This window comes from Myxocyprinus asiaticus, chromosome 32 (assembly GCF_019703515.2).
Source record: "Myxocyprinus asiaticus isolate MX2 ecotype Aquarium Trade chromosome 32, UBuf_Myxa_2, whole genome shotgun sequence".
NCBI lineage: Eukaryota > Metazoa > Chordata > Actinopteri > Cypriniformes > Catostomidae > Myxocyprinus > Myxocyprinus asiaticus.
The window spans coordinates 14,119,501-14,133,344 of NC_059375.1; the positions used below are offsets into that span (position 1 = coordinate 14,119,501).

General features: G+C 44.9%; 1 protein-coding gene across 1 annotated transcript in view; it reads left to right on the forward strand.

Moving 5' to 3' along the window:
- The first annotated feature begins 1,804 nt into the window (after positions 1–1,804).
- LOC127422875 (WD repeat-containing protein on Y chromosome) overlaps positions 1,805–13,844 on the forward strand; it is a 35,095-nt gene continuing 23,055 nt past the window's right edge. Inside the window, exons 1-7 of the mRNA XM_051666681.1 lie at positions 1,805–2,033; positions 2,404–2,522; positions 3,435–3,557; positions 3,702–3,882; positions 3,981–4,027; positions 4,333–4,470; positions 12,264–12,452. Of these exons, the coding sequence (XP_051522641.1) occupies positions 1,805–2,033; positions 2,404–2,522; positions 3,435–3,557; positions 3,702–3,882; positions 3,981–4,027; positions 4,333–4,470; positions 12,264–12,452 (1,026 nt within the window). The remainder of the gene's footprint in view (positions 2,034–2,403; positions 2,523–3,434; positions 3,558–3,701; positions 3,883–3,980; positions 4,028–4,332; positions 4,471–12,263; positions 12,453–13,844) is intronic.

A 13,844-nucleotide genomic window follows, 5' to 3' on the forward strand; every position in this document is an offset into this window, starting at 1 on the left:
GGAGAATATTTGGAATGAATTGTTAATTATTTTACTTCTGGAGGGTCTACAGTGTGTCTGTTAATATTTAAGGTATGGAAACCTTGAAGCAAAGGAAGGAACCATGGAAGGTCTATAAGGAGGAAATTCCCTGCACTACTAAGTAGTAAGTGAACTATATTTGTTTATTTATAGCATTTTAGTTTTAAATATTGCACATCATTATCACACAGTGGAGGCAATTCGTTCATTTCTCAGACCTTAATATTTCCAGCTGTCACACTTTTCCAAAACATAAGGTGTTTCATACATTCCTTTCACTTGAATAATCAAATGTATATTTACATGCAAAATCGTAAAAGTGAATTGCCTAAGGTTTTACTCACACCAAAAACCTAAAAGATCATGCAAAATTTAACATTACATACAGTATTTACTTGCTGAATGGAGTCAGACAAAGCAAGCACGTAATTGCAGAGTGTTTTCATAATAAAAAAGGTGCTTGTGAGTATTTGCTCAGTACGCGGGTCTCACTGAGGATGTGTTCTTGAACAGGTGCTGCCATGTGTAAATTTAAAAGCTACCCATCAGTAACTTCTCCGGCTCACTTAGGTTTGTTGTAAAGTCACTAATGGCAACAAGAACACGCTTTCATGATAAATTACAGAAGCCAAGAATCTTACTGATTGGGCTGCATATGGAATGGGTGACACTCTGTGCTCCCATCTATCTATCTGTCTGTCTGTCCGTCCGTCCGTCCGTCCATCTGTCCATCTATCCATCTATCTATCTATCGTTCGTCTGTCTGTCTGTTCATCCATTGGTCTGTCTGTCTGCCTGGTTATCTGTCTGTTTTTAATTAGATTATAAAAATGAGCAAAAATGCTCTGAACCAGTGGTTCTCAAACTATGGTAACTACTCCATCAGCATCATAAGCATCAAAAGACCTGTGAAGACACCGATCTTCATTTTGAATGTATATCTAAATTAGTAGTCTCTTATGCATAGCCCATTTTAAGTCAGCAGCATTTCAAAAACAGTATGAGTGCACCTTAAAATACTTCAATTCAATTATATAATTTAAACCAGTTCTCAGTATGGCTGCTCTATATAAGCAAATCAACTTCACAAACAAAAGTTGATGTAAAAAATGCACAAAAACACAATAAAGTTTCTGCTATAATACATTTTAAATTATTGGGTGGCCACTTTAGTTAAATTATACAGCTCTCTATCTACCTTCAATGTACGTTTTGGAGGTGTTGATAGTGTTTTCTTCACATTTAGTATTTTTTTTTTTCATCAAACACCACTTCATATGAGCTCCACGTTCAACAACGCTCTCTTGCCTCTGAGAGAGAGAATACAGATATAGCTGACAGGTATATGTTAATACAGTGTCTGCAGAGGTACTAAACCCACACTAAATCCATACTTAAGAGTAAAATATTATGAAATATATCAAATGTTAGATAACAGATAAAAAAGACTGTATTTTCCTCACATTTTAAATATCAGGGGCATATTTGCCCTGAGCCCTGGTTACTTTCTGAAGGTGTAATTCCTGTTTGCTCCACAGAGAGTCTCTGTCTCTCTCTCACACATGGACAAGCACAACACTGTCAATCTCTCCTACCACCCCCTCTCTATTCTGCCCTCTCTAACTATCTGTACTCTGTAGTCTACGTAGTTTGAAAATTCTGTTTCCAATGCTGAATGATACATCATATCCATATTTTCCCTCTTCACCATTAAATCTACAGTTTTGCTGGCCGGCGTGTCTGTCTCCTGGAGTCACTGCGGTCCAGTCATCTGAAGTTACTGATGGAACACATCTTCAAGCAGTGTTCTGTGAGCTCCAAACCCAACAGAAGAGTCAGAGCACGTGACTGTGTCTCCATTAACTCTATGAGGGTTGACGATGTCCTCTCTGCTCTGAAAGAAGTGACAGGCATAGACTACCAGAGAAATGACGTGGAGGAGTTATTCAGTGAGGCCAGTGGTCTTGCATTTGTGGTTTACTTGTTTAACTTACCAGGCCTTTTCACTCTCAGTATGCTTCTGACAAGGTTAGGCCAGCATGAATTGCCATGCTATTTCAGACTGATATGTGCTGGTGTAGTACTGGTCTAACTGGTGGACCAGCATAACCACCCTTTTCAGCAGCAAAACTTTGCTGATTAGATCAAACATGGTCTTTCTGGTAAAGCTAGTTTACCTAATTAGTCTTGTTGGTTAAGCAAGTTAAGAAACCTGGTGTGGACACCAGCACAGCAGCATCCCATGCTGAAGACCAGCATCTTAAAAACAACATAGATCACAGGCAGTTCCATGTAGTTGACTAGAACCTGTTTTATGACAAGCTATCAGAGCAGAACTGTCTTTTTTTGTACAGATGGACATCTCTTGTGATGGCCGTGTAGGATGGGAGACGTTCTACACCTACATGATGCAGAATTACAAGCAGAGCAGACACTCACTGCAGATTGGACAAAATTTGTCCATCTCAGAGCCATTGATATGCCACTGTGTCTATAACAAGGTGACATTTGTATCTTCATATTATTTAGATCTGTCTATCTACAGTATTTATCTATCTATCTATCTATCTATCTATCTATCTATCTGTCTGTCTCTAGAACTAAATAGAATATAGTTCTAGAATGGTTTCGGTAAGGCTTCTGGCTGATTTGAACCTTTCCCTTTTCTGATAATATACATTTTTAGTTCAACCTTAAACATCTTTTTTTTTTCTTTTTCTTTTTTTTTCTCGCATTTTCTCCCCAATTTGGAATACCCAATTCCCTTGTGGTGGCGTAGTGACTCGCCTCAATCTGGGTGGCAGAGGATGAATCCCAGTTGCCTCCATGTCTGAGACTTTCAATCCGCGCATCTTATCACGTGGCTTGTTGAGAGCGTTACTGGGGAGACATAGCGCGTGTGGAGGCTTCACGCTATTCTCCGCGGCATCCACGCACAACTCACCATGCGCCCCACCGAGGGTGAGAACCACATTATAGTGACCACAAGGAGGTTACCCCATGTGACTCTACCCTCCATAGCAACCAGGCCAATTTGGTTGCTTAGGAGGCCTGGCTGGAGTCACTCAGCACGCCCTGGATTCGAACTTGTGACTCCAGGGGTGGTAGTCAGTGTCTTTACTCGCTGAGCTATCCAGGCCCCCTCAATCCTATACATCTTTAATAGTCCCTTGTCATAAGAATAATGTTTAAGGACTTTTATTTTGAAAAGGATCTATCTATCTATCTATTTGTCCGTACGTTCGTCCCTCTGTCTGTCCATCCGTCCATCTATCTATCTATCTATCTATCTGCCAACATCAAAGTTTGTCATGACAGACTTAGTTTCTTATTGTTTCTCTAGGTTCTTTGAATGTGTGAAAACTTTCACTTTCTTTTTACTATTCTAATTGTAAAATCTCTTACCATATTAGCAAGAGCCAATCATTCGTTTCCTGGCTTTGAGCCAGTCGCCTCCCATGCGTTACATCAGCATCAGCAAAGGAGGAACTCTCTGTGTTTGGAACAGTCGTCTTAACATCCTAAAGCAACTGGAGGTGACATAATAACACAGGAGTTTATTTACTGTAAAATTCTATTTACCATTTTATATCTTTACACTTACAATAATGAAAGACGTTTGTGACTTATTTGAGGGTTCATTTATGGGTTCATCCAAAACCTCTCCTTTATCCCTGCAGGTGTGTTCTGACCTATTTGATGAGAGCGATAAGAAAGAATATTTCAGGAAGTTCCGAGGATGGACCACAGATGCTGTCTACATGGCAAACGTCCACAAGATCGCTGTGGCAACCATGAACAGGGACATCCACTTTTTTGATGTTATCACCACATCCTGTATTAAGCAGGTTTATTTGTTTGGTATGAGCCAAAAAAAAAAAAAAAAAAACTTCCAGATGTAAACGGTTCCTTTTCTGCTTACTTTATGACCTTGTTTTCCCCTGTCTGTATTTTTTTAGGACTAAGTTATGCTGCAACTGCTCTGTGTTATTGGTATAACACAAAGGTAGGCCAGTGACATTTCATGCCCCAGTGTTAAACTGGAATTATGTTTGTTAAAGGGACCCAAAATGAAAATTCTGTCACCATTTACTCATGTCGTGTCAACTCCATATTCCTTTTTTTTTCATGGACTGTATGGAAAAGAGCAGCTTGGGCTACTATAAATAGCTAAAGAAAAAAATATCCACTGAAGAAATGAAGTCGTACCGGTTTAAGTAATTTATGACAGAATTGTCATTTTTGGGTGAACTGTTCCTTTAATTCTCCATGCTGGTTTGTTTTAGTTGACTGTGAGTCATGTTTAATTAGGCTCCAGGAGAGAAGTGTGTGCTGATGTGGGGAGATGAGAGAGGCTCTGTGAATTTGCTGTGGATTCTTCAGCCTTTAAATGGGCTCTTTGATATGCCATTCACCAACCAAACTGGCCCCGCTCAAATATATATGCCAGTGAGTGTGTTAATTTTCAGGACTTTTTATACTTAGTCACTTCGTGCATATTAATTTATTAGATTGGAGGAGAATTGCGTTTCGTATTAAAGCCACATGGGACACAGTCTCTTCCATATTTTAGCGTCTCACACCCAAACAGATGAGAAAGTGGCCTGTGAGAAACGTAACATTTTGCTCCATTATACTGACGCTTCACTTGACTGCGAGGGAAGGATCACGGAAGATCCAGGGAGAACAGATACTTAGCCAAAGAGATGAATGTGTTTCAAGTCTCACAATCTCAATTAACCTGTTAATCTCTGGAATCTTCATTCCCCTCAGTTCAGAATGCTAACAATATTCTTTGTCACAAAATAAAATAATACTTAAAGTAAATACAGATGTGACACAGCACGACAGCATGACACATAGGGAAATAATAAGCTCTCAAAACTTTAAACTTCACAGAACAAATTGTGCAGTGTCTTCAATATTGTACTATGCGCTTGAAGCCCATTTTCATAAATAAAAATAGCATTTACATACCAAGCAATAGAAAAGAACAGATGTCTTATTTTTTGCCTTTTTTCTGGATTTGTTGCTTGTTAATTAAAATATTAAAAATACAAAGCACTGAAAAGTTAAATTGTGAATGTGTCCATTTTGAAATATTTATGTACAGTTACAATTATCCAAGTCTCTTGTTTTTATGTGCCAAGGTAAAATCCAAAATGATATAAGAGTAATGGTGTTATTTTTATTTTATTTACTTTTTTACAACAGATGCAATGAAGCCTTACAGGATGTCGGAAAGCCTAAATCTAAGTCGTGACTTAAACTTAAATCTTAAAAGGATAGTTCACCCAAAAATGAAAATTCTCTCATAATTTTTTCACCCTCATGCCATCCCAGATGTATATGACTTCCTTTCATCAGCAGAACACACTTGAAGATAAATCGTCATGGTTACTTGCGTAACCTCCGTTCCCTGATGGAGGGAACGAGACGTTGTGTCGATGTAGTGACACTAGGGGTCACACTTGGGAGCCCGAGATACCTCTGGTCTTTGATAAAAGGCCAATGAATATTGGCGAGTGGTATTTGCATGCCACTCCCCCGGACATACGGGTATAAAAGGATCTATCACTCACTCGACGCCGCAACTGGCTGAACTGTGTTACGTTAACTGGTGGTGTGTGACGGGCAGACAACTGTGTGCCTCGTAGCCAGCGCACCAGGCCGACATGTAACCTCCCCCAACATAGTTATGGGTGTTGAATGGCCCTTTGGGGACAAGTCAACTACCCAAAAGATAGAGACAGTCTAGCCCACTTGTGGCCTCTTTTCCCCTTCTTTTTTTTCACTCCCTAAAAAAAAGGGGGATTATCCAACTGGGCCGACCAGGTCCTTACAGGGAACTGCCTCATGCAGAGCACCTACCCCAGAACAGGGCTCTTAGTTAGCACGTGTACTGGGCCGGCAGTGAGTCTCTCCAAAAACTCGACTGCCACAGGGCTCGGAGGAAGTCAACCAGGGAACATAGTTTGTGAACACTACTGGGAATTAATGGTGCACGTCTTCAGCTCAGAGGAGGTGAAAGGCGCTATGTGCAAGTGATACACCCGGACGGCTATCCCAGGCTTATCCGCTTGTATTGCGTGCCACTACCCGGGACGAAACCGGTTCCACCCAGAGGTTGTAGAACCTTGCAAAGGTGTTGGGTGTTGCCCAGCCCGCTGCTCTGCAAATGTCTGTTAGAGAGGCACCCCTGGCCAGGGCCCTGGAGGCCGCTACACCCCTGGTAGAATGGGCTCGTAGCCCTACCGGGGGTGGCACATCCTGGCATCAATGAGCCAGTGGGCGATCCTCTGCTTGGAGACAGCGCTTCCTTTCCGCTGTGCACCAAAGCAGACAAAGAGCTGCTCAGAGATCCTAAAGCTCTGCGTGCGATCCAAATAGATGTGTAAAGCGCGCACCGGACACAGCAACGACAGGGCTGGGTCTGCCTCCTCCTGGGGAAGCGCTCGCAGGTTCACCACCTGGTCCCTAAAAGGGGTCGTGGGAACCTTGTGCACATAGCCCGGTCGGGGTCTCAAGATCACGTGAGAGTAGCCCGGACCAAACTCCAGGCATGTTTCGCTGACAGAGAACGCTTGCAGGTCTCCTACCCTCTTGATGGAAGTGAGCGCAGACAGGAGAGCAGTCTTCAAGGAGAGTGCCTTAAGCTCAGCTGACTGCAAAGGCTCAAAGGGGGCTCTTTGTAGACCCTGAAGAACTACAGAGAGGTCCCATGAGGGAACGAGGCGCAGTCTGGAGGGGTTCAGCCTCCTGGCGCCTCTCAGGATCCTGATGATCAGGTCGTGTTTCCCTAAGGACTTACCGTCCACTGCTTCGTGGTGTGCTGCTATAGCAGCAACGTACACCTTCAAGGTGGAAGGTGACAGCCACCCTTCCAACCTTTCTTGCAGGAAAGAAAGCACCGATCTGACTGTGCATCTCTGGGAGTCTTCCCGTCGGGAAGAACACCACTTAGCGAACAGACGCCACTTAAAGGCATACAGGCGCCTCGTAGAGGGGGCCCCAGCCTGAGTGATCGTGTCTACCACCGTGGGTGGTAGACCGCTTAGGTCTACCACCCACGGCCTTAGGTCTTATGCTACCGTTGCCATGTTGTCTGTCCAAACTAACACGTGCTTGCCCTGGATCAACGGCCGGAACCTCCGTATGGCGAGCAGAATTGTCAGCAACTCGAGGCAGTTGATGTGCCAACGCAGCCGCGGGCCCGTCCATAAGCCAGCGGCTGCGTGCCCATTGCAAACAGCACCCCAGCCCGTTTTGGAGGCATCTGTCGTGACCACGACGCACCTGGAGACCTGCTCTAGGGGAACGCCTGCCCGAAGAAACATTAGGTCGGTCCAAGGGCTGAAGAGGCGGTGACAGACCGGCGTGATGACCACGCGATGTGTTCCGTGGTGCCATGCCCATTTTGGGACTCGAGTCTGAAGCCAGTGCTGAAGCGGTCTGATATGCATCAACCTGAGCGGGGTGGCCACCGCTGAGGATGCCATATGCCCCAGGAGACTCTGAAAGAGTTTCAGTGGAACCGCTGTTTTCTGTTTGAACGCCTGGTTCGTGAGGCGTGCCGTCAACGAGACTGAGTCCAACTCCAAACCGAGAAAATAGATGCTCTGAACCGGGAGGAGCTTGCTCTTTTCCCAGTTGACCCGAAGCCCTAGTCGGCTGAGGTGCGAGAGCACTAAGTCCCTGTGTGCACACCACACATCCCGAGAGCGAGCTAGGATTAGCCAACCATCGGGATTGTTGAGGATGCGAATGCCCACTTCCCTTAGAGGGGCAAGGGCTGCCTCTGCGACCTTGTGAAGGCGCAAGGGAACAAGGACAGACCGGAAGGGAGGACCTTGTACTGATACGCCCGACCCTCGAATGCAAACCGCAGGAAGGGTGTGTGTCGAGGTAGAATTGAGACGTGGAAGTACGCGTCCTTCAGGTCTACTGCCGCGAACCAATCTTAATGCCGGACGCTCGCTAGAGTGCGTCTTTGCGTCAGCATCTAGGATGGGAGTCTGTGTAAAGCCCGGTTCAGTACTCACAGGTCCAAGATTGGCCGCAACCCTCTGCCTTTTTTCGGTACAATGAAGTAGGGGCTGTAAAACCCCTTCTTTATCTCGGCCGGAGGGACAATCTCGTCAGATGTACCGGCGGGTGGGGCCTCGTGGCGGGGCGTAGCCTGAGGTGCCACACCATGTCGTGGCCTTGCTGAGTTCAGGAACATCGAAGTACTTAAATGGCTCCTTGTGACCACCCCCAGAACAGCCTGGGACGGGGGAGAAAGAGGCCTTTCCTCGTGACCCATGGAGACTGTCACATTGGGGGCGGATTTGTGCCACAGCTGGGCGCTCAGGGGCGGGGAGACCGCCGCTGGAGCGCCAAACCTGCCAAATAGAGTGGTGGACAGTGGTCATGATGACGGCCGTGCACACAGGATACCCAGGGAACAAGGAAACCGCTCTTGCTGAACTCTTGGGTACTGCAGCCACTTGGGCATGCAGCGCAATTAAATGCAAAGGTAACAAAAGATTCTCCTCCTGACCCTCAACCGGGGGATGGAGTGGTCTGCTTACCAGCTCCAGAGCAGCGGGTTTCGTCTTCCCTGGGTCACCCGTCTCAGGGGTGCTACGAAGCCTTTCGCGGGTTCTTGGCGGCCGCAAGATGGGTGGCGTCTGCTTCCTGCGGTGGGATCCACGCCGGGCCGCAGGGGTGGGCTGCGGCGGAGCCGGTGCAGTCACCGCAGGGGGACGCCCTTGGCGACGAGCAGACGGGGTGCGGGATCTTGAGCCGCGCCGGGGCAGGATGTGCCAGATAACCTCCGTCTACTGCTTCACCACTGAGAACTGCTGGGCAAAGTCCTCAGTGTCGCCGGACTGGCCAACTTGGGAAATGGGGGCAGCAAGAAACCATGCCTTATCGGCCTCTCCCATCTCGACCAGACTGAGCCAAATGTGGCGCTCCTGGACCACCAAGGTGGACATCGCCCACCCGAGAGACCGAGCCTTGACCTTCGTCACCCGGAGAGCGAGGTCGGTCGCCGAGCTCAGCTCCTGCATCAATCCTGGGGTGGAACTACACTTGTGCAGTTCCTTTAGCATCTTGGCGGACTTACAGGAGAGCCATGGCATGCAGGGCGGAGGCGGCTTGTCCAGCGGCACCGTAGGCCTTGGCCGTCAGAGATGATGTAAACCTACAGGCCTTGGACGGGAGCTTTGAGTGCCCGCGCCAGGTGGCGGTGCTCTGTGGGCATAGGTGCACCTCGAGCGCCTTTATCCACCGGGGGATTGCCGAATAGCCCTTGGCCTCCCCACCATCGAGGGTAGTGAGGGCGGGGAAGCAGAAAGATCGGGACCGGGCAGTAAAAAGTGCCTCCCACGAACTTGTCAGCTCTTCATGCACTTCCGGGAAGAAAGGAACGGGGGGCGGGGTGTGGCTTTGAGCAGCGCCGCGAGCCCAGGAACCAATCATCGAGCCGCAAGGGTTCAGGTGAGAGCGGAGGGTTACACTCTAGCTCGACACTCGCGGCTGCCCGGGAAAGCATGTCATCATCTCCGCGTCAGCCTGTGACTGGGCGACCGAACCCTAAGGGAGGAGCCCAGATGAGGCTTCCGCGTCCGACTTGACGAGCCCGCTCTCCGATGCTGCGCTCGAGAGCTCATCACTTTCGCAGGCTCCGAATAAGAGGTTGAACTCGCTGTGAGACGAGCAGGCGGACACATCCGGAAGCCCGATCGGGGCAGATGAGCGTGCTGGGGAATGGGAGGTCCGCAGGGGGATACCTGGCGGAGGCGGTCCCATTGGGGTCCCCAAATCGCCCCCAGTGCTAGCCGCGCTGACCTCATACCCGTGGGTAGAAGGACCGAGGCGGGGAGCCTCTGGGGTGGCTTGCTTTCTTACGAAGGTAAGCCAAGACCACGTCATTGCCATGAACATGTTCTCGCAATGAGTACATGACCCATCCACGAACGCTGTCTCCGCGTGAGCAGTGCCCAGACACAAAAGACAGTGATCGTGACCGTCAAAAGGCGAGAGATAACGAGCGCAACCAGGAATAACACACAAAGGAAAGGCATCTTTAAAAAGACGTGTCTTTAAAAAGACGTTCCGTGTGTGCCGCTCTTTTAGAGAAATATACTCTTTTTATTTCTGCCGAAGCGCCCAGGGGCATTCTCTGCAGTGCACCAGTGCAGAGGAGGGAGAAGCCGCTGAAATGTGCCATCAGATCCAGCAGAGGTGAATGAAGTGTCGTGGGAATTCAGCTCAGTGAGCATGACCGTTCGGCTCTGAAGAGAAAATCTGAATGAGTGGTTGCATACCAGCTCCTTTTATACCCATATGTCCGGGGGAGTGGCATACAAATACCACGCGCCAATTTTTATTGGCCTTTTATCAAAGACCAGAGGTGTCTCGGGCTCCCAAGAGTGACCCCTAGTGTCACTACATCGACACGACGTCGAGTGAGTGACAAATAGGGAAAGGAAAATGTCTCAGCTCAGTAGGTCCTTTTAATGCAAGTGGATGGTAACATGATTTTTGATGCTCCAAAAAGCTCAGACAATCAGCATTAACGTCATCCATATGACTCCAGTGGTTAAATAAATGTCTTATAAAATGTTACGATCGCTTTTGGTGCGAAAAAGATCAATATTTAAGTACTTTTTAACTATAAATAATTACTTTCCTTAAACAGCAGTATGCACGTTCATGAGAAAGCTGAGGTCACGCGGTCTCTCGTGTGACGTATTGGCGTTGGCATGTTCACGCGAGAAGTGACGCATGCGTGACACATCCGGATGAGCAGCACTGTTTACAACTGTGTAGGAGGAACGCTGTACAGTCCGAGCGCCGTAAACAAATCGAAGCAAATTTAAATAAAAATGTCATAAGATTATGATTTAAGAGGAGAAGAAGAGATTTTTGCACAGCCATATTTATTTGAACCTGAGTACTCTGACCAGGAGCACAGGGAGATGGAGGAGGCTTGACCAACAGCAGAACAACAACAAGCCTCAGAGAGACAGAGAGCTCAGGAGACGTGGTGGTGCACATGTTGGCAATGCCAGGCAATGCCATCAGAGGTAGAGAGCGTCTGCTGCAATGAATGGAACTTTGCCATGCCATTGCTAGAAAGACCGCGTGACCTCAGCCCTCTCATGAACGCGCATACTGCTGCTTACCGAACGCGATGATTTATAGTTGAAAAGTACTTAAATATTTATCTTTTTCTCACCAAAAGCGATCATATCGCTTCATAAGACATTTATTTAACCACATGAGTGCTTTTTGGAGCATCAAAAATCATGTTATAATCCACTTGCATTATAAGGACCTACTGAGCTGAGATATTTTTCAATTTTTCTTTCAATGTGTTCTGCTGAAGAAAGGAAGTCATATACATCTTGGATGGCATGAGGGTGAATAAATGATGAGAGAATTTTCATTTTTGGGTGAACTATCCCTTTAAATGCCATATAAGAAACAGAGTACCAATAACTTTCTAGTAAGCGCATACACTGTATATTTTTGCAAACCAATAGCCTCCACTGCAAAAAGGGTCTGGACTTGGACATGAAACTCCCAGGCTGATTATGAATCTCACTTCAGCCCTAGCCTCCAGAAAACACAAACCGTGATAATGCTAATGCTGGGCAAAACATTTTTGCAATGATTTCATAGATCATTTTGTTTCTATAAGTTTGAGAGAGTTTCTGTTAAAAACTCTAAAACTCTTCACTCCATATTGCAATTAGTATTTGAGTTTTTGCAGTTCCTTAATCAATATGCCTCAGCCATGATTACTTGCTCACAAGTGGATTGCGGGGCTCCCAAACGTCTGTATGCTGACTTAGTTCTGTTTGGGAGGAGTAAAGTTTATGTATGTTTATGTAAGTGTATGGCCAGAACAATCAAATGCATTTACACTTGGCTGAACTGCGTCTTGGATGCATCTTATACCACCTCCAAATGCATCTTTTCATGACTGGATAGCTATCTTCTCAGTAAAAACGCATGAAATAACCAAGTGTAAATACTGCCTTCATTGTTATTTTAGTGCAAAGTCAGTTTGGAATGAAAATTAAATGTCACATTGTTACTGTAAAAACACTTAAATAAGACAAAAGGAACTGTTAAAATGAACCTAAAGGTACAGTATTTATTTCTCATATCTTCTGAACATATAAAGTTGAGTGTCACTGATGTTGTAAGACTGATGTCATAAATAATGTTTCCTACCTGCACAGGACATAAATGCTCACAGTGCACTGATCTCGTATCAGCACATCCCAAAAATCCACAGCGAGCCAATCAACAGAATCCAGTATGAGCCCCACGGTGAGCTCATTATTACATCATCAGAAAGTGCAGCCAGCTCTGTTGTCATCATTGATATCAATCAGAAGAGACAGAAATACATTTGGAGAATCGAAAAGGTGAAAATATGTAATCTTTGTTACAACTGTGCATCTCATTCCCTGTATTCCATGTTCATTATCTATGGCATTTTATGAGTTTTGTTGTGCCATTATGAGCCATGCTTACAGAAAATTCTGTAAGAGAACACCGAAAATCTCTATTGGTCTCAAAAGACCTCTTGCACATGTCTAAAACATTTTAAAAACACGCCACCCCATAAATCCCACGTCTGCCTTAAGAAAGACCAGTAACGCTCAGTAGCACTGATATGTGCAAATGTAGATGAAAAATACTTTTAATGAACTAGAAAAGGAGAGACAAACTTTGAATGTTGGCTTGACAAAGCCTTGTCTGAAAATTTAAAAACAAGAAGTCTGAAGGGTATTTAAGCCTTAAATGAAAATATTGGGTTCAGTACAAGTTAGTTCAATTGACAGCATTTGTGGCATAATGTTGATTACCACAAAAACTTAATTCAACTTGTCTTTATAAAAAGCAAAATTAGGGGGTACAGTGAGGCACTTAAAATGGAAGTGAATGGGGACAATCTGTAAACGTTAAAATATCACAGTTCCAAAAGTATAGCCATAAGACGTAACAATATGCATGTTATTGCATTTTTTTTGTTTTACAATTTCGTTGCCATGATGATGTAACTCCACAAACCATAAAACGACCGTAAAAACAATGATATAAACAACTTCACTGATCCAATAATATACAAGATTTAAAAGAAGAATTAATGTAAGTGCTTTTATAAAATTATAAGCTTCACATTTCTCACTGTAACCTTGATTTTTGATGCTTTTTTTTTTTTTTTAAAGAAAAGGAGGGATTAGTCGAAGTTATTTTTTGTGGTAATCAGCAATATGCAACACATGCTGTCAATTGAGCTTAACTTGTATTGAATCCGGAATATTTCTTTATGCAATTTGATTATTAGTCTGCTAAATTATTAGATGTTTGCTAGGGCGTTGAGAAACAGACAGAAGGACAGATAATTGGTGACAGTACTGTGCAAAAGTTTTAGGCACTTGTGAAATATTTTGCATAGTGAAGATGTCTTCAAAAATTATGCCATAAATATTTTTCATCTGTCAATTAACGTCATACAAAGTCCAGTAAACATAAAAAAAGCTAAATCAATATTTGGTGTGACCACCTTTGCCTTCAAAACAGCACCAATTCTCCTAGGTACACCTGGACATAGTTTTTTGGTTGTTGGCAGATACAAAGTCTAAAATGTATATTTCCTATTGACACACTAAGGATGAATATATAAATAACCATCTTTACACAAATGTTTTTGTGAAACATATTATGTGCCTAAAACTTTTGCACAGTACTGTTGCTCAAAAGCTCTAGAAGGAGTGAAAAAGTCAGAAAGTTTGGAATTCTTTAATTAGGGT